The 22,256-nt window shown below is 38.1% G+C and overlaps 1 protein-coding gene across 1 annotated transcript in view; it reads left to right on the forward strand.

Moving 5' to 3' along the window:
* The first annotated feature begins 1,890 nt into the window (after nt 1–1,890).
* LOC139118440 (uncharacterized) overlaps nt 1,891–22,256 on the forward strand; it is a 28,074-nt gene continuing 7,708 nt past the window's right edge. The window contains exons 1-4 of the mRNA XM_070681736.1: nt 1,891–1,996; nt 15,708–15,934; nt 16,196–17,105; nt 18,591–18,892. Of these exons, the coding sequence (XP_070537837.1) occupies nt 1,936–1,996; nt 15,708–15,934; nt 16,196–17,105; nt 18,591–18,892 (1,500 nt within the window). The 5' untranslated portion in view covers nt 1,891–1,935. The remainder of the gene's footprint in view (nt 1,997–15,707; nt 15,935–16,195; nt 17,106–18,590; nt 18,893–22,256) is intronic.

A 22,256-nucleotide genomic window follows, 5' to 3' on the forward strand; every position in this document is an offset into this window, starting at 1 on the left:
TGTTCACGTGCTCTAGTGCATACTTGAAATATTGCCAAAGTCGGTAACCTCGATAGCTGAATCCGGAACGTTATCGATGTAATCAGGATTAGGATATTAATAAACGTGTGATTTCCAGCAAGCAGAGCAACTGGTCCTAATGGTACCCTTGATTCTGATGACCTCGTCTTTGTGACCTTGGCCTAGAAGAACTTTGACTGCAGCTCTAACTTTCCGTAAGGAAACTTAAATCATCCCCTTTCGAAATCAAGAAAATCTTTTCGGTCACCCTGCAAAATTAGGTACTAAGGGCCTAAAGACACAAATCGCCGAATATTTACAGTCATTCAAGTTTGACATTCAAAATGGCCGTAACCCTAGTGTTAATCTACATGGGGAAAATAAAGTTGTCGATTTTCACAAAATTAAGCAGGGGAATGAGCCCCACCAAAATGAGCCCCACCAAATGGAACACCAAATAAACATTGTAAGCTTGACAGTCCGAATATCCATCCTCGGGGCACATTTTACCTGAACGGTACAAAACTACAATTTCTGATAATATTTTCATCCTGTCTTTCTTCTTCAAAGCGAATTAATTTTCTTTTTTCTCCCTAAAGCTGCTGATATAAAAATTACCAGCCTTGTCACAACACAATTCATTGAATACGATATGAAAATTTCTCGTCGACTTAAATCCCGTTGCAAACAAAAACATTGGATTGTCACATTACAGTTAAATACAGGTAGTGTCAGAAAGTTGAAGTTGGGGCAGTTTGATACTAGACGATAATATCGATAGTATAGGATGATTTCGAGGTGCGACATTGTCGGGAACAAAAATAAATTGATAAAATATCGTTTGATTTTAAACCTTAGACGATTTTTGAGGTACAGCATTATCGGGACTCCATCAAAAATTGTGATAGTTTTAAACTTTAGACGATACTATAGATAGTATCCGATACTTTCGGATATTTTTGAGATGCGACATAGTTGGGAACCATCTAAAGTTGAGATAAAATATCGTCTATAGTTTGAAGCCCTAGACGATACTTTCAATAGTATCCGATGTTATCGGATATTTTTGAGGTGCGACACTGTCGAGAACAAGCCACAGCTGTCATAACAAAATAATCAAGTTTGAAACCGTAGACGATCTAGATTATATTTATCGGTATCCTATGCTAATGGTGTATCGTATACAACATTCTATTGTATCCAATACGTATTATCTATAGCATTCTATGCAATCATTGAGAGTATCTGATACTAACAAATGGCAGTATATGCACTTATATTATACTATAGACTAGATATTGTCTGGTAGCCAGTAAAGCACACACAGTGAAGGTATACCACGGGATTTTAACCATTTCACGACATATATAAACAAGCGATAGTGAGTGCATATAAGAAGTGATCTGATCAAAATCGAGTGCCATACCGTCGCTGGGTGTCCTTTAATGATATTATATCGTAACAGTTTTTTTTAAATTCTGACATGGAACGTCAAAAAGGATTTTGTTCTTCCCGAGAGCTAGCGCGTGTGCCAACCGTGCTGAATCGCAAATATACCAGGTCTCGACCAATCAGATCTCTGTATTTGCGCCATCAATATGATACTGGGTATGATGTAATAGATGATATATATTCGATAGCGTATAAATTTGCGATGTCGCGTTGCCCTCGCCGACCCTGAGCATTTGATACCAAAAGAAGGGGTCAATTGGTCATTTAAGTGGCATTCTTTTGTGACGTGTGCAATGCAATTGTGAGTAGTAAACCAATTTGAATATTAAGCCACGCCTTACTGGACATTACCGACATGTAATTACTTGCTACAGACGACAAGGTAGAAAACCAATTGAATATTAAGCCACGCCTTACTGGACATTACCGACAGTAATTCCTTGTAGGACTATTGCTACAGACGACAAGTTGCACTGCATCGAAATGGAGACGTCGTGGATGTGCCTCCGAGCTTTACTTGCTGTTGCGGTGGTTATAAGTCAGGGTGAGTGAAATTGGGTAATCGTAACAGTAACCTGTCATGCTTGGTTTGGTATGCCATGTTGCCATGGTTTTCAATTGAAATAACACGCCTCGTGTGTAAAAGTGTAGTCACGTACAACTTGTATTTACGAAAATGCGCTAACCATGTTAGATGAAAGGCCTAGCCCCACAACTTGAAGAGGCAGACTAAAACTGTCGTAACACTTTTTGAGAGTCCGAATATCTATCCCTGGAGCACATACTCGACAACCATTATTGCTATGGAACCGCCAAACGATTGATACGAACGACATTCACTAATAATTATCAATATTTGTTTCTGAAGATGTTAAAGACATATTCACTCCATGCAAATTGTATTGTCCTGATATGTCTTTTACCGTTTGGCAGCCCACTTCACACATTCTACAACCACCTTTGTAGTCGAGCTGCACCCATTTTTGACCTGAATTATACCCATTCGCTTTGGCATCTTGCACTTGTTAGTGTAGTTGAACTTAAGTTGAGTAGTTCCACAGTACGTAATTCAACTTAGGCAAAACGCATGTGCATGATTACAAGACGGTTCTGACGAATTTAAATATCCCGTTCCCATATAGGATTTATTGAAGTAGTACGTTGTTAAACTTAGTTGAGAGCGTTGTCACATGTGAGTTATTGAACTAGGCTAATGTGTTGTCTGACGGCTGTATTCATTCCCTCACACCCTTTCTGGCACCCCTAAAATATTATGGTACAGTCTGCTAGGTACTTCTGTGGCAGCACACTTGGCAAGGTACGCATTAATCGGTTTTCACTGTCAGGGGGTCCAATAAAAGTCAACACAAGAACTTTGTAATTGATAATATCAGCTTGCATGTCTACATGCATAATTTACACCCAAAGTTTTAAACCTACTGTAGTTTCCCTTAGCCGTGAACATCCTTAGCAGATTATGGTAGGGTCAGGACCTGACGAACTTATACCTCCTGCTTTGAACAAACACTTGCGTCTATCCGCAGAGAGAGGTTGTCTCTGCTACCTCCGTGCTAAACAACAAATGCTTCTTCAAGAAGGTACCAAGACTATGAAACACATGGAAACTAATTATAAGCTCTATTCAGATCTGAAAGGTCATTCATTACCCTTGAAGCCAATGGCAAGGGTGGTTAAATGATGGCGATTCGGACCAAAACAATGTTCTAAAGCGATCTGTCCCTCAGTTTGTTCCGTACACTATAAATGTGACCGTAACCCGGTTTCAGACACGATGTATCTCATTGTGACGGCATGGTATACGTTTGTCACGATATAGTGACCGCCAAGATGTGTTAACAACAAGCCGAGGACACAACAATTTGGTGAATATCCACAGGCGCTCCTTAGCTGGGTAGTCTGCTAAGTAGATCGATTTTCGGATCGATCTATTGATCCCGTAGTCGATATGCCCGCCACTGCAATATCGACTACGGGATCAATAGATCGATCCGAAAATCGATCTACTTAGCGGACTACCCAGCTAAGGAGCGCCTGTGTGAATATCCGACTGATGTAGATATGGCGACGATTCCATCTTTGCTTGTCTTCGCCGTTCTTATTAGCCAATAGTCGCCTCGCTACTTCTGAGGACATTCCACAAACTTCATACAAGGGAGACATCGTAGTCACAGAGATTTACAGACTTTTATTCACTGTTCAGTTCACCGACAATCTCACCCCGCGATTTGCGTGCAAAAGATTAATGATGACTTCCAAAATTATCACAAAATATCAAATGCTTTACGTAAAGGGCTGATGTTTTGGCTCGACAAAAACTGCAATTTCTTTTAGAGTTGTCACTCCATGTGAGTTAAGTCTAGAACTCTATCCACATGCATTACATCTGTGACTGAAAGTATATGAGCACCGACGTGACCAAAATACAGTTTAGTACTCGGATGTCATAATGGATGCGGACCAAAAAGACGAGTTAGGTGCGGAATTGTGTCTTTTCCTGAAAGCCATTTCTAAACTACATGTATTCCCTATGGGGGCTAAACTAGCTAAAAACGATAAACACGGCAAAAAAAACGATAATTATCACTTTCTAAATAGCGTTCTAAGTTTAGAAATTAGCAGTAGTTTAGAAAGTTGAAAAAATTTTTCCAAGGATATATCGGATAAAAACGATAATTATCACTTTCTAAATAGCGTTCTAAGTTTAGAAATTAGCTGTAGTTTAGAAAGTCGGGCTTGGAGTGAAAAAAGTTTCCCAAGGATATATCGGATAAAAACGATAATTATCACTTTCTAAATATCGTTCTAAGATTAGAAAATAGCTGAAGTTTAGCTGAAGTTTAGAAAGTCGGGACTTAGGTTGAAAATTTTTTTCCAAGGATATATCGGATAAAAACGATAATTATCACTTTCTAAATAGCGTTCTAAGTTTAGAAATTAGCAGTAGTTTAGAAAGTCGGGCTTGGAGTGAAAAAAGTTTCCCAATTATATATCGGATAAAAACGATAATTATCACTTTCTAAATATAGTTCTAAGTTTAGAAAATAGCTGAAGTTTAGAAAGTTTAGAAAGTCGGGACTTAGATTGAAAATGTTTTTCCAAGGATATATCGGATAAAAACGATAATTATCACTTTCTAAACAGCTTTTTAAGTTTAGAAAATAGCTGAAGTTTAGAAAGTTTAGAAAATAGCTGAAGTTAGAAAGTTTAGAAAGTCGGGACTTAGGTTGAAAATTTTTTTCAAAGGATATATCGGATAAAACGATAATTATCACTTTCTAAATAGCGTTCTAAGTTTAGAAATTAGCTGTAGTTTAGAAAGTCGGGCTTGGAGTGAAAAAAGTTTCCCAAGGATATATCGGATAAAAACGATAATTATCACTTTCTAAATATCGTTCTAAGTTTAGAAATTAGCTGAAGTTTAGCTGAAGTTTAGAAAGTCGGGCCTTAGGTTGAAATTTTTTTCCCAGGATATATCGGATAAAAACGATAATTATCACTTTCTAAATAGCTTTCTAAGTTTAGAAAATAGCTGAAGTTTAGAAAGTTTAGAAAGTCGGGACTTAGGTTGAAAAAATTTTTCCAAGGATATATCGGATAAAAACGATAATTATCACTTTCTAAATATCGTTCTAAGTTTAGAAATTAGCTGTAGTTTAGAAGTCGGGCTTGGAGTGAAAAAAGTTTCCCAAGGATATATCGGATAAAAACGATAATTATCACTTTCTAAATAGCGTTCTAAGTTTAGAAATTAGCTGTAGTTTAGAAAGTCGGGCTTGGAGTGAAAAACGTTTCCAAGGATATATCGGATAAAAACGATAATTATCACTTTCTAAATAGCTTTCTAAGTTTAGAAAATAGCTGAAGTTTAGAAAGTTTAGAAAGTCGGGCCTTAGGTTGAAATTTTTTTCCAAGGATATATCGGATAAAAACGATAATTATCACTTTCTAAATAGCTTTCTAAGTTTAGAAAATAGCTGAAGTTTAGAAAGTTTAGAAAGTCGGGACTTAAGTTGAAAATTTTTTTCCAAGGATATATCGGATAAAAACGATAATTATCACTTTCTAAATAGCGTTCTAAGTTTAGAAATTAGCTGTAGTTTAGAAAGTCGGGCTTGGAGTGAAAAAAGTTTCCCAAGGATATATCGGATAAAAACGATAATTATCACTTTCTAAATAGCTTTCTAAGTTTAGAAAATAGCTGAAGTTTAGAAAGTTTAGAAAGTCGGGCCTTAGGTTGAAATTTTTTTCCAAGGATATATCGGATAAAAACGATAATTATCACTTTCTAAATAGCTTTCTAAGTTTAGAAAATAGCTGAAGTTTAGAAAGTTTAGAAAGTCGGGACTTAAGTTGAAAATTTTTTTCCAAGGATATATCGGATAAAAACGATAATTATCACTTTCTAAATATCGTTCTAAGTTTAGAAATTAGCTGAAGTTTAGCTGAAGTTTAGAAAGTCGGGCCTTAGGTTGAAATTTTTTTCCAAGGATATATCGGATAAAAACGATAATTATCACTTTCTAAATATCGTTCTAAGTTTAGAAAATAGCTGAAATTTAGCTGAAGTTTAGAAAGTCGGGACTTAGGTTGAAAATTTTTTTCCAAGGATATATCGGATAAAAACGATAATTATCACTTTCTAAATAGCGTTCTAAGTTTAGAAATTAGCTGTAGTTTAGAAAGTCGGGCTTGGAGTGAAAAAAGTTTCCCAAGGATATATCGGATAAAAACGATAATTATCACTTTCTAAATAGCGTTCTAAGTTTAGAAATTAGCTGTAGTTTAGAAAGTCGGGCTTGGAGTGAAAAAAGTTTCCCAAGGATATATCGGATAAAAACGATAATTATCACTTTCTAAATATCGTTCTAAGTTTAGAAAATAGCTGAAGTTTAGAAAGTTTAGAAAGTCGGGCCTTAGGTGAACATTTTTTCCAAGGATGTATCGGATAAAAACGATAATTATCACTTTCTAAATAGCGTTCTAAGTTTAGAAATTAGCTGTAGTTTAGAAAGTCGGGCTTGGAGTAAAAAAAGTTTCCCAAGAATATATCGGATAAAAACGAAATTATCACTTTCTAAATATCGTTCTAAGTTTAGAAAATAGCTTAAGTTTAGAAAGTTTAGAAAGTCGGGACTTAGGTTGAAATTTTTTTCCAAGGATATATCGGATAAAAACGATAATTATCACTTTCTAAATAGCGTTCTAAGTTTAGGAATTAGCTGTAGTTTAGAAAGTCGGGCTTGGAGTGAAAAACGTTTCCCAGGGATATATCGGATAAAAACGATAATTATCACTTTCTAAATAGCGTTCTAAGTTTAGAAATTAGCTGTAGTTTAGAAAGTCGGGCTTGGAGTGAAAAAAGTTTCCCAAGGATATATTGGATAAAAACGATAATTATCACTTTCTAAATAGCGTTCTAAGTTTAGAAAATAGCTGAAGTTTAGAAAGTTTAGAAAGTCGGGCCTTAGGTTGAACATTTTTTCCAAGGATATATCGGATAAAAACGATAATTATCACTTTCTAAATAGCGTTCTAAGTTTAGAAATTAGCTGTAGTTTAGAAAGTCGGGCTTGGAGTAAAAAAAGTTTCCCAAGAATATATCGGATAAAAACGAAATTATCACTTTCTAAATATCGTTCTAAGTTTAGAAAATAGCTGAAGTTTAGAAAGTTTAGAAAGTCGGGACTTAGGTTGAAAATTTCTTTCCAAGGATATATCGGATAAAAACGATAATTATCACTTTCTAAATATCGTTCTAATTTTAGAAAATAGCTGAAGTTTAGAAAGTTTAGAAAGTCGGGCCTTAGGTTGAAAATTTTTTTCCAAGGATATATCGGATAAAAACGATAATTATCACTTTCTAAATAGCTTTCTAAGTTTAGAAAATAGCTGTAGTTTAGAAAGTCGGGTTTAGGTTGAAATTTTTTTCCAAGGATATATCGGATAAAAAACGATAATTATCACTTTCTAAATAGCGTTCTAAGTTTAGAAATTAGCTGTAGTTTAGAAAGTTGAACTTTACGTTGAGAAACAACTCACCGGATATGTCGGATAAAAACGTTGGTACAGCATTTCTATTGTAATGTTTTCCCAGTGTTTCAAGGAAAATGTGTGAGTTTGTAGGAGTAGTCTTGTAGAACCAGGAAAATACTATTAGTTTCCCCAAGAAGTAAGTTTTAAAATCCAAAGCTCAAATATGACTTGGCCAATAGACCCCGAGAGAGCATACTTCCTATAAAATTGACCATTGCGTTTGGCAAGAAGTTGAATGTTACGAAGTAGAGAAATATGACAGTGAGTCAGCATAAACACAATTTGTGAAGAGAAATTGTAAATATTTGTTTTGTCCGTCAAAAACAAAGTCTGTCAAATAACCACCCGGCTAGACTACGTGTTATGAAAAATAAACCAGATATTTGACGTGGAGACGAATGTACATAAAAGTAACCATACTGCCACATTTCAAATGACCAAGGTGTGTTGAGATTATCTTGATCGCGTCCATTTGTGCAGATTAAGTAATGGTGCAAATTAATGCTAAGGGCCTTATTAAACGTGTTGCCCCTGTGGTTGCCAAGGTGTGTTGAGATTTGTCCACAACGATCGCGTCCATTTGTGCTGATTAATGCAAATTTATGCTAATGGTCTTATCAAATGTGTTGCCGGTCAGGCCGCCATCTTCCAGCTGCGTGCTTACAGTAAGAGATTGAATCATTCAGAAAATGGGGCCTGAAGTGAAAACAATTTTTCCTTGATATATCGGATAAAAACGATAATTATCGCTTTCTAAATAGCGTTCTAAGTTTAGAAAAAAGCTGTAGTTTAGAGAGTCTGGGTGGAGTGGAAAAAGTTTTGCAAGGATATATCGGATAAAAACGATAATTATCGCTTTCTAAATAGCGTTCTAAGTTTAGAAATTAGCTGTAGTTTAGGAAGTCGGAGTCAGTGGAAAAAAATTTCCAAGGATAAAAACGTTGGTACACCATTTCTGTTGTCATCTGTATATTCCCTAGTGTTTCAAGGGGAAAAGTGTGAGCTTGTAGGAGCAGTCTTGTAGAACCTGGAAAATACTATCAGTTTTCCCCAGAAGCAAGTTCTAAAAGCCAAAGCTGAAATGTGACTTGTCCAATAGACCGACGAGATAGTACCTCCAAATTAATGCATTGGCCCTATCAAAAGTGTTGCCGGCCAGGCTGCCATCTCCAGGCTGAGTGCTCACAGTGAAATGTGGAGTGCGTGAGATGAAGTCCCGCAAACTTTTCCAAGAATATGTCGAAAAAAGGTTGATACAACGTTTCTGTTGTCATCTGTATATTCCCAAGTGTTTTTATTAAAGTAAAAAGTGTGAGTATGTAGGAGTTTTCTTGTAAACCAGGTAAATACTATCGTTTCCCCCAGAAGTAAGTTTTAAAATCCAAAGCTCAAATGAGCTTGTCCATTAAACCAAAAATGGAACAATACTACCACAGTTCTAATGACCAAGGTGTGTTCAATTACGATCGCGCGCGTCAATTTGTGCTTCAAGTTAATGTTAAGGTAGCTTTCTGCCTTTGTTTTGGTATTTTGAGATAAAAACACGATTTTTCTTTTATCCCTGAAAAGTATTCCTATAATATTGATCTTCCTTGTGTGTAGAATATCTTGGTCGTGAAGTTCCTGTTTTGGGTGAAATTTTGGAATAAAAATGTACGAGAGGCACAGGTGTACATTTTGGCATTTGAGACTACCGTTAAGTCTTGATTGACAAGGGATTACGCTAAGCAAGCAGCGTCACAGTATTCACATGCACTTAGACAACATCCGCTGTGAAAATCCCATTAACACCTACCGTTCACTGCGTGGGTCAAGACCATAGAGTGTACCTGGCGAAAGGTGGTCTTACCGTTTTCTCATAGGGGTGGCCGCTCCCAAAAGATCATAATTTATCGACACAATCGGACAAGGTCAGACTTATGACATTGTTGACGGTACAATTTCAGATTACAAAAATGGCCCACACACTAAATGTTTTATCTGGGACATTTTTGTGCTTTTGTAAAAGCACCAGGAGTGGTGGATAAGTTTCGTAATGTTAAACATCTTTGAAGAGGCTGTCCCGTATACATAAATGGTACGTTCCACTGGCGGCCTCAGTGACAGCGGGAACACTTGAATACCGCAACAGACACCCTTCACATCTTCAACATTCAAGCAACATTCGCCTCTTTCGGCCGAAGTTTCGGCTTCTTTTGGCCCAAAGACATTTCGACACCCCCGTTACGATTTATTTTTTCCCTTCAAACTTATAAGTAACTGACAGACCAGTCATATTCATAAGAGTGACCTTTGCGTTCTGACCAGTATGACTTTTACAGTGCCGTTTAGGCGCCGCTTTTCAAACTTTGACAGTGTCGGCGGCTATTGCTATCGAAAATGATATGAAACTCTTTCCTCACGGTTTTTCACCATGTTCTCACAAACTTTAAAGCATGTGAATGCTGACACTATACTTCTCAGTGGTTTGATTTGTAACATTTGGCACGAGTTCCCCCAACCAGGTAGTGTCGAAACGTCTTTGGTCGCGTTGCCTAAACGTCTTGGCGTCGGAAATTGTGCGGCCGAAACGACTTTGCGCCAAAAGGTCTAGAACCCGACATTGTCCGTTCGATGAGAATACTGAGTGAGTTGAACAATTTATGAATAAAAATGAAATATCAGAAACCGCGGCTCTTGAACTACTTGGGATTAGAAAATACAAGGTGGAAACAAATTGCATGGGCTTCAAGACATCGACAGGAAATTTTCCCAAGGCAAAATACGTAGCAATGCAGAAATCACGCGCCACAAAACAATAGCTGCTTTGGTGCGCAGACGTTTTGGCACAACGGCAGTGAACTGAAATGTCGAAGTCGTTTCAATCCCGCGGTCCCATTTTTCCTTGTCCCATTTCGTTACCGACCTTGACAAGCTAATACGTCGACTAACAAATGTTCATCGTACACCGGACGAATGTGAATCAAATGATTTTATGGGAATGGACACGACAACATTGTTATCAGTTATCATGGCAGAGGCCAAAATGCTGCAGGACCGAAGACAAATTTCAATATGAATTTGACCGTCACAATTTAAGTTTAACGAAATCGCCCTGAGTTTTCATCAACATGTCATCATTGGTCGGTAAACCATTGAATGAGACGCTTACGGCTAACTACTTGAATACAGTGCAAAACACCATCCTAATCCTGAAATTTACATGTAATGAAGACGGGTCTGATATCATATTCGCCTGGAATCGATGGTACTCATGTTGGATACGAACGACAGCAGAGAGTTATCTATCTGTGACGTATGACGCTTGACGAGCGGTCTATGGCATGCAACTTGCGCTTGATGAAATGACGTACTTTTCTCTATGTTCATGTTTTCTCAACTTCTCTCCTTTGACTTTTATGCCGCCGACAGGCGATTGGCTCATCTTAGCATAAATGACTCCAGAAACGGTCTTCACCCACAGAAATGCTGTACAGAGTGAGGACGAACTATTGTCTCAGAAATGCTCGTAGTTTGATTAGTGTTAATCAGTTTTCAAGGCGCGTGAAGATCTAAAAAATGGCTGCTCACTAGAATCCTCGGTTACTCTAACCGTAATGGATCACAGCATGGAGCTGTTCTTTTTATCTCCATGATCACAGACACCGCAAATGTACATCCACATACAAACGCAGATATTTTTGTTGTCAGCCAATATTGTTTTCTCTATATCACTCATCGGGCTCGCTTTCATTCCGCAGCCGTGAGTCGTTTCCGAGGTCGAATCGAATGCTGCGGAAACTTACACTACAGTGTACGCTTGTCATGGAGGTAATAAGTCCAAACGCTCGTGTAGACGGCATCGAGGTGCCGTAGCAGTTCCGACAGTTAGGTCGAACAGTTAATACTCTATTTAAGCCTTACAACTAATCAGTCAACAGATTATGCATAATCCCTTCCCTGGCACTCCCAAAGTTTATTCACTCATCAGCTACTGTGTAGATTGCGCTCTAAAAAGAGTACAACGCTCCAAAAATTCACCCATTTTAGCCTCATTTCGACCGTTGACACTGATTTCAATGAGTGAATATACTGTTGAAGTTGAACACTTTGATTTCACTATCTGGTTTTAGTGTTTTGTCGATTGAGTACATTGTTTATTGCCATTCAAAAGGAAAAACCCGAACCAATTTACTAAATCGCCTTTTTTCTCAGTTCGGCATTTTGTCACATTGCAGCACGTTCAAAAGAGTTTAACTCGAGAACGCGTGAACGGAAGTTCACCAGATTTTCACAGACGTTTGTCGAGTAGGTTGTCTCCAAAACCGTGTCTCAGTTTTTTATGAAGATTTTTAAAGTCGAGTTATTGCTGCTTAATTAGGCGGCATTGTAAGACTAATCGGTGGATAAACTTTGACTCAACGATGTGAAAAAACTAAGGCCTTTTTCAAAATCTGAGACACGGTTTTGTAGCCAGTATTCTGAAGACCAATTGCCCGTTAACACCTAAACAATAGCCCCTATCCGCTCAGACTTAAACTTTTTTACGTGAGACCACCCATTTTCTTTACACTTTCACTAAGATCTTCAAAAAAATTCATCGCACACTAATTTTCTCGATAAAACAAAAAATTCATAGAAATAGCTTTCAGGTGATATATAATACTTGGGTAAAAGTACACATCTTGATGGCAAAATTCACGTTTGAAAATAGGTCGTCGCAAAGGTGGAAAGCTACCTTAATGAGGCATTGATAAGGCTATTAGCATTAATTTGCACCACAATGGACACGATTGTCGTGGAACTATCTGACCCTCTTCTTGTCTGTGTCTGAACACACCTTGGTCATGCTTGATTATTTACATTCGTCTTCACGTCACACATCTGGTTTATTTGTCATTAACACTAGCGGTGGCTATTTGACAGTCTTTGTTTTTGACGGTCAAAGAATAAACATTCACAATTTTTCGTCATCGCTCACTCAGAGCCACATTTCTCTACTTCATGACATTCAATTCTTGCCCGTTGAAATGGTCAATTCAATAAGGGGTGCTTTTCTCGCGGGTTTATGGAAAAAAATCACATTTGAGCTTTGGATTTGCCGCTTGGCAAAACTGATACAGTATTTTCCTGATTCTATCCGACATATCCTCGAACAAATTTTTTTCACCCAAGGCCCGATTTTCTAAACTTCAGCTAATTTCTAAACTTAGAACGCTATTTAGAAAGTGATAATTATCGTTTTTATCCGATATATCCTAGAACAATTTTTTCAGCCAAGGCCCGACTTTCTAAACTTCAGCTAATTTCTAAACTTAGAACGCTATTTAGAAAGTGATAATTATCGTTTTTATCCGATATATCCTTGGAAGAAATTTTTCACCCAAGGCCCGACTTTCTAAACTTCAGCTAATTTCTAAACTTAGAACGCTATTTAGAAAGTGATAATTATCGTTTTTATCCGATATATCCTAGAACAAATTTTTTCACCCAAGGCCCGATTTTCTAAACTTCAGCTAATTTCTAAACTTAGAACGCTATTTAGAAAGTGATAATTATCGTTTTTATCCGATATATCCTTGGAAAAATGTTTCACCCGAGGCCCGACTATAAACTTCAGCTAATTTCTAAATTTAGAACGCTATTTAGAAAGCGATAATTATCGTCTTCTGGCTAAACTTTCTAAGTTTAGATTTAGATTTAGACAATTCTAATTTAGCTTTCTAAACTTCCAGCTAAACTTTCTAAAAACGATAAAAACACAATTCCGCACCTTAATGAAAAAGATGGCAATGGTCAGCGATTGCGTTTCGATTTTGGGATGCGCTGAGTACAGTCGTCCTACAGAAGAAAATATGATATTTTATACTTCTGCTTGATTTTTGAGAAAGTGTTCTGAACGCTCGTTTTGCAGTTTCAACAACAAAATAATTACCGGAATGATGCTCGGTAGACAATGGAATTTGCTTACAAGTGTTTTCGTCTTAGGTGCTCAATCGTATGAATGAAATTCCACATCTGGTGATATTTACACTAGTTTGAAAATGCAGTCAGAACTACCGCCTTTTTCCGGCTTTGTAATCCCCAGGGAAACTTAACTGTTAGACGTTGGTTCGGGCGTATCGTACCACAGTAGGTAATCTTTGTTTTTGACTTTACTTCTCATGAAAAGAGAACACATTTTCAGCTATTGTCTTTCTCAGACAATTAAAACGTCAGAGTCCATTTGATTATCATTGTTGTTGCTGTTGTTGTTGTTGTTATTATTATTATTGTTGTTGTATTTTTAAAATTGCCATATGACATGGGCAACACCCCTTCACATACACTCCCCTACGAGGAATTTCTCTCTGCATGATATACATTTTTACGTTTGAAACAAACAATGCCAGTTAAAATCAACGAGGTGTCTTACAGTGCCAGAAAGGGCTGATGTCAGAGGGTCTGGAGGGTAGACCGATACTCATTACATCAATACAATCTCGAATTCTATAAACTCAGCGTGTTAACACAAGATCAGCCAACGGTATCTTAACACATGAAATTGGATGAAACACGACGTGAAACACATTAAACAAAATTAAACAAAAAGTAAATTATTTTTACTAACAACGATGGAGATTAAGATTGCAAGTGATAACATCGCCGTGGGACAGCGAGAAGGGAACTCAAAAGTTGAAGATACGTTTTATCACCAAAGGTCATGAGAAGCAAGCCAACTTCAAAAGGTGTTTTCAGACACCGACGTCGCATAACTGCGATTTGCTTCAATTACTCACTGTTGAAGGTACACGACCTCGCAGTACAACGCAGTCACATGAATGTGGGCAGAAATTATAGTACTCTCTGACCCTCAAGAAAAATAGTTTGGGTGTTTTTCAAGGTATATGTTTGTCAATGTGTGCGACGTGTGATAGATGAAGGTCATGTTTATGCGGAGTTGCTCTGTTTGGATAGATTCAGAATAATTCAGTCGTGTACAGCTGGGCACTCCGACCGCCAACGCCAGGGTCGAAGATGACGGCGCGATCATGCAAGATCGGATCTTTCGGTTTACTGTTGAAAAGACACATGTAAACTATAGTATGAGCATGTGCAGTGATCCTGTAACAGTTAATATACTGTCAGGGAAATTACTGCTTCAGTCACAGCAACAATTGGAGATAGAATGCGTTTGGGGACAGATCTTAGGACTCTCAAACATATGCATTATATTGATTATGATACACACTTGTGGGACTCATTTCGAAAATACAGTCACTGATTTTTGGTGACAATCCAAACTTTTATTTCCCTATCACGGGGTTTGTAGCCATTTTTGAATTTTAAATGTCGGTAAATAAGCTTATTTGGTGGTTTGTTTGACAAGATTTTGCACCATAAAGCTGATTTAAATTCTCAAATTTCGAATGGAAATTTTTTAAGGTTTCCTGAAGTTCGAGCAAATGTTTTATCTTTCGATTTCAAGGCGCGTAACACATTAAATCGGCCAATGAATTTTCCAAAGGTAAATTAATTGGCAGACATTTCACTTTGCTGAAAGATACACAGTGCACTCAGCGCTTACACGGACATTAACTTCTTTCATCTAGTTTTCTGTAGGGCCTTTCACAGTTCCTCATACTCACCTGACAGGGCAGTGTGCAAACATAACGTATAGGCCTGACAGTATATTGTTGAATAATGTGTCTGGATTCCCTCGACCTTTGCTCTCACTCATGCAATGATACGTTGCAGCTCTGACAACTTGTAGTTATCTCACGTTGATGGGCCCTTTAGCCATCAAAGAGTGCAATATAGAATACTTATCATTTATCTGGCAAGACTGTACTTCATGGATGTTTACAGGCCTTCAAGCATCTTTCATCACGATCAAGTTTGCACAAGGAGAGCTTTCAGTCACTAAGGCCAGGTTTGGGCAAGTAAAATCGGGAGCCAGGGCAAAATTAGAAAAACGAAAAGGGAAGGGTTTCAACGCTTACTTTTAATGAGGTCTTAAAAAAGATAAAGATATTACTATTAGCACTTTTCTAGTTTTTTGATGATCCGGCAATATATTCTGACTCACATCATAGCATCAACGTTCAATACAAACCGATCTCGTGACATATGTTGTCTCTCTCGCTGAATCGTTTGACCATGAAAGACAGGTTTACAGTATGTATGCTGAAATTCTCAAGGCAAGATGGTACAATAATCATTTTATGTGTTTATTTTTGCAGGTGTGATATGTAACGGTCACCCCTGCCGGCGTACATGCGAATATCCAGCGGCTCCGATGACCTGCGAGTATGATTTCGTAGCCGAGTGGTACTACTCTATGTCGAAGGCTTGCTATAACTGTCCGATCAACAAAACTGACTGTCTACGCCCTCACTGCATACCCCTCAATGGCGTTCCTCGTCCAATCGCTGTGATCAACAGGTTGCTGCCTGGACCTAGCATCGAGGTACGATCTTTAAGCATGTAGCATTCTCTCTCTCTCTCTCTCTCTCTCTCTCTCTCTCTCTCTCTCTCTCTCTCTCTCTCTCTCTCTCTCTCTCTCTCTCTCTCTCTCTCTCTCTCTCTCTCTCTCTCTCTCTCTCTCTCTCCCTCCTCCCTCCTGATCTTCCAGCTTGTTTGTACTTCTTTATCAAGTATCAATGGTTCGTTTTATTTAAGATGGATTTGTTGAAATTTGAATCAATATATACGTTTTTCATTTCATTAGGTTTGCTATGGTGACCAACTCATCATCAATGTCACAAATCACCTTGACAACAATGAAGGTATTGCAATGCATTGGCATGGGCAGCACTTGAAAGATTACCAGCACATGGACGGAGCAGCCATGATCACACAGCGCCCGATCACATACGGATCCACTTTCACTTACGAATTTCCCGCCAAAACCGGTGGCACGCACTGGTGGCATGCACACTCCGGGCTCCAACGTGCCGATGGAATATTTGGGGCGATGATCATACGATATTCCGAGCGGGACGACCCTCACAGTGACCTTTACGATGACGATCTCTCTGAACACACGGTGTTTCTAACCGACTGGCTAGACGAAATCACCATGCAGAAGTTCGCTGCTCATCATCACGACAACGGCGATAATAAAGCAGAGGCCATGTTGATCAACGGAAAGGGAAAGCGGCAAGTTTACATGGATGGAAACGATACATACTACACCGACAGAGAAGTTTACTACGTTGAACAGGGCATGCGTTATCGTTTCCGCATGATGAGTAACGCCATCACTTTCTGTCCGATGCAAGTTTCCATCGACGACCACCGCATGCTTGTTATCGCCAGTGATGGTGTTCCGTTTGAACCTTATGAGACAGACGTGTTAATGGTGTACGGAGGCGAATCCTTCGATTTTATTCTCACAGCCAACCAAACCATTGGCAACTATTGGTTTCGGGTGAAGGGCCTCGGAGACTGTACTGTCAAGGACGCTTCAGGATTAGCTATTCTCAGATACCAAGGCTCGGATGAAGTGGATCCGTCGAAGCCCGAAAGCTACCAAGCGGCCGATTCGGACGCCCCGGAGAATTGGGGCACGATTCTGAATCCATTTAACAAAGAAGCAAGTGAAAGAGAGATTCCCATTTACTATATGAATTCTACCGGTAAGGCATGTTTCTGTGAAATCTCAGGTTAAAAAAATTTATAAAATCTCGGGTTTGTTCACGCCTAATTGATGTTCATTCTCGGATACCGACAACCATACTTTACTTTGCAAAACTGAACGTTAAACAACATTTTGAATTCTTTAAAGTCACCGTAAGCTAGATGCTTCCCAATACAGTACACCCAAGGATGGTAATTTAACAAAGGAAATAGTGAAATTTTCTGATTTACCACCGCCAGAATAAATATATGTACAGTGTTTCAGTTATTTAAGTTTGTACAGTGTTTGAAAACGTCTTAATCCAATATTTTTTTGGGGGGGGGGGCGACTCGCAGCGATTCGAAGCTGTTATCCTATTGGTTGGCTGAATCTTACCAATATAATTAAAACAATACAAATAAACTCCATAAGTTGCTGTGAATAGTGACAATCGACCAATCAGATATAACCTTGCAAACACGCTGCGAGTCAACCGTTTTTTTTCACATTTAGCATGCATTTTTCGATCTGAATTAGACAAGTCATTTTATTTAGGGTGCGCTGTCTTTGAGACGAATGACGATAGGTATACTTCTAGACTTGCTCCAATTCTGTGGGCATATAAATATCAAAACAGAATAAATTGAATTAATAACCTTCAGCAGACTGTGGCGTTAGTGGTAGGCTGTTGCGTACATTGTGGGGTGAATGCAAATTGCTGCTGAGACAAGCCAAGCGAAAGGAACCAGTCTATAGATTTCATAATATGCAGCAATAACAACCAAAATTGTATGTTTAGCGATTGTGATGTCACCTATTCATAATTATATGAATTTTGGAGGAAAATATCATTTTTCGGTCACGTGACCATATCTGTTGACATTTCTAATATTGTATCTGTCACAATTTAATAAAAGGAAAATGTCGGCCAAATTTCAATCAACTCTGACAAAATCTTTTGAACAATACGATGTTGCTTAAGTTTGTACATTTTATGTCAGACAATCCTGACTCCACCTAAAAGATGTTTAGTTTTAGAAAAGCACTTACCTAGACCATACACGTCGCTTACGGCCTCCGTGCCTCCTACCCCTTTCCGTCTAGCCTCGAGGTCCACTTTTAGCGCCGTAGCATAAAAAAGCTCATTTAAAAGTGAAAGGTCTCCAGATGAGACGATCATGTTACTGGCGTCCCTGAGAAAGTAAATCAGTCAAAATGTTCCTCACGTGATTGGCCTATGATTAAACTCGCCAGAGAACGTTCAGTTTATGAGCTTGCTGTGCCAAATCCGGTATAAAATATATCGTCGATTTCGAAAGGCTAACAAGTAATTGTATGTGGGCATCTTGATCGCATCCGCTCCAAGTTCGAAATGGTCCATTTCTTGTCAAAGTCATTGCTACAAATGCTAGCTATGTAATGTTAGCAACATTGTTACTAATTTCAAATGTTTTTGAAAGTACCCTGTGAGTCACAAAATGATTGTTTCTTCCTTATGGAACAGAACCCGATGATATAACTTCGGAGAGGATTGATCGCAAAATCTACCTGGCCATGGAGTTCAATAAGATCGATAATCCAAGATTCCACCATCCTGACAACTATCCTATATCGGCTATCGCTGTGAACCACCACCTGTACTCTACTCAGGTCAATGACGTCAGCTTCACACACGCCTCGGCCCCGCAGTTGACCCAGCACAAAGAGATCGTGGATGAGATCTGCACTCCCGAGACCTTACAGTCCAAGAACTGCAGCACAGAATTTTGCTCGTGTACCCACGTCCATGAAGTTGGACTTGGAGAGGTAGGCATGATTTTCGCAAACAGCTGTAATATGCAAAAATCAGGCGGGAAATTGACGCTGCTCAGCAATCTGTTTTATAGTATCACTCTGACGTATTAAAACTGAAGTATCTGGCGTCTCCAGACACACATCAGAAAGTATCGCAGTTTGCCGGGACGTTTTAAAATTTACACAAAACTGCTGAAAGTTTATTTAACTTAGCAATAATTATCAACCAGGTATAGTCGTCATAGAAGAACTTTTTCAAAGCAGGCTTCATATAAATTGTGTATTAATTATTGTGTGCACTTAAAAGTATCAGACCGCCGTTCAATAATGTAAACCTATACAACGCTATGCAAGAAATACAATACAATAAAATAAAATATGAAGCCAAGCCAAGAAAAAATTGTGCTGTTCCGATAACCCGACCTACCCTATTTTTTACCTGCTGACCCTAAACGTTTTAGAGCTACGTAAACACAGAAGCAAAAAAAAGAAACAAAAATCCATAAAATCACCCATTCATTACCTTGCATTTGATTTTTGCTTGAACGAGGGTGTCTTTTACGTTTTATTCTTTTTATGCGTATGATACATTTATCTGGAAATGTTGTGGCCAGTGTTTGATCACCCTGAACCCCTGAAAATGCATACTTAAAAATATTAAATATTTAAATATAAAAATATTTTGGAAAAAAAATTCCTGCCGACCTACCTACCCTATTTTTGAAAACCATGTTATCGGAACAGCACAATTTATTTTTTTGCTAGTTGGCCTAATGCAATAAAATACAATACACAATGTATGTTAGCCCTGCTGTTAAAGGTGTTTTCATTGCGGCTGCGAGTCTCTCTCGGTCAAGCTGGAAGATAGGTCATAGGTCACTGATCATTGTTACCATGTCAGGTAAACTCTCACCAATTTTGAGCAAAAAAACACGTACTATTGAACGGCAAACTGCGATAATTTCTGTTGTCATCTTTTCTTCACTTACTTTTTTTACTTTTACCCCTTTTTTGTATTATTTGATCGACTTTCGGTAACGTACTCAAAGTAGTTATCGGCAAAAACTACCCACTACCCACGGCTCAAAAACTGCCTTAAATATACTCAAACGAGAAAACAACTGCCGGGGCAAAGATAATCCACCGGACTCTATTTAATACTTATCATATGGTATCATACACCTACGTTACCGAGTTCACAGTTTCATTTAAAGGTATTTCATTTTATTGGCGTACAAATGTGACCCAAAGTAACACCATTGACCTAGTGTAGATGTAATTATTTATTTATTTATTTATTTATTTATTTATTTATTTATTTATTTATTTATTTATTTATTTATTTATTTATTAACTCGCTCGAATCCTGACTCAAAGCTCCCCTAGCTGTGACTTTTAATGTATGTCCCTGTACTTTGACACAATATCAACAGTCAGTTTCTCAACGCACCTCTAAGTGTGTATAAATTTTCAAATATGATACAGCATGCACAGTAAAGCACAGTCTTGACAGATTTGCATTTAGCGGTGTATTCAGTTCGTTCTCATATGACAGACACACTGAATGTAATCATCAATGAGAACACACCACATCCAAAATCTTACTTGTGTGATTTATCACTTTACGGTCACGTTGTATGCGTCATTTTTGCACTGGCTGATACATGCAAAGTGCTCAACGGTATAAATGTTGTTGCTAAACCAAATAACAGTTGGGACGAGTGAAGTAAATGATATGCACACTAGCACATTCCTAGCAACCATAAACAAAGACTATGGAGTCGTGTATAACGGCAGAGAATGATAGAGTGGAGAATTTTTTCGATTTTCAGTTAGGAACATAGAAAAGGTGTTTTATCAAAGACATATTAACTGACAAAATAAAGGAAACAGCATACTTTGTGTTTAGCCTGTGTGTTGCATTATAGCAGTCTGTTCCATAAATTAACGTGAAACAGACTTTTTGGAACCACGTAATTTTATCGACACCCTTCACGTTGCTCGAGGATCTGTGTTTTGTGCTTCGGGTAGCCGAAAACATTATAGGACATCGTAGTGACGAAAATACTGACAAAAGAAGGTGGCTTTGTTTGGAGACAAATTTTGCCACAATGCAGTGTCTGTTGTCTCTTGCACTTCTCAAACATCGATTCCAGTTTTCCAAGTCACTGCACTCTGCGAGAGTCATAAACAAAATATTTTTTTAGGATAGTCTGCAGACGGAATTATAAGTCACTTGACGCTATTGTGTTTCTCAGTGGAGACCATAATTTGAAATGCTTTTCTGTTCCACCGGTATTTACGACCTTTTTATTTCTTCGACACAATAAAGCTTCCTTCAATGGCTTCCTAGTCGGCTGAAAATATGGTTTGACCCTAAAAAAATTGCTACAAAAGGTTTTTCAACGGTTTTTTATAGAGTCAAATGTGCTTAATAACATACTAAAAGTCTACCAAAATCTGACCACCGGAAACGCGTCATTTTCAAGATGGCGTCCAAGATGGCCGCCATATACTTAAAATGGCCATAACTACTTAAATATTAAACCTAGACTAGTGATGTCTGTGTCTACCACCATGTTTTAGTGGTTTAGGAATCAAACTACCATATCTAGATTATAGACAAGTGGTCATAAGTCCCATAATTTGCATATTTGTACATGTATTAAAAATATCACTGTCACATTCTTCGTCCGCAACATATTGCTCATGTGGATTTTCACAATTTCCGAGGTTACGTAGTAAAGGGAAATCAACTCCACACATCGTTCATATTTGGATTGTTTGCATTTTCTGTATGAAATTGTGTATAATATAACTGTATGCCATGCTTGGCTGTTTTAAGTAAAGTGTTGCTTAGCCATAGCGAGACGTACCCGTAATCTATGTGTCTTGATGTTACTCCACACTGGAGTGGAGAGACTAGTGTGACACTGCGATCCTTTGGCGCTGTGTTTCGAAAACAGAGTTTTCTTAATCAGTCGCGTAAAATTCATTCTTGATTGGTGAACCGTGTTGAATGGTTAATTGTTTATATTTGGCAGTTTGTTGTTTCACTTACGTTTTGTTGTTCAAGTAGGGAAGCTATAGAATGTCTACTGGTTGGTCTTGTTGTGTTTGTGTAGGTTTGTGTGAACCTGAGTTCGACCTGTTGTCGCTTTTTGCAGTCTGGCACTTATCAGTGTATGCTAAATAATATGCGATTATTGGTTGATTTTGGAACCACTTTTTAGACTAAGTGTTTCATCTTTTACAAGTTTACTCCAGTTTTCTGTCAGGGATTGCTTGATTTTTGTCATTTCAATGTACGGGTTATGTTGTTATGAAGACTACTGTATTGTTGGTGGCGTTCTTTCTTTCTTTCTTTTTATTGTTC

This window comes from Ptychodera flava, chromosome 19, assembly GCF_041260155.1.
Source record: "Ptychodera flava strain L36383 chromosome 19, AS_Pfla_20210202, whole genome shotgun sequence".
Classification (NCBI taxonomy): domain Eukaryota; kingdom Metazoa; phylum Hemichordata; class Enteropneusta; family Ptychoderidae; genus Ptychodera; species Ptychodera flava.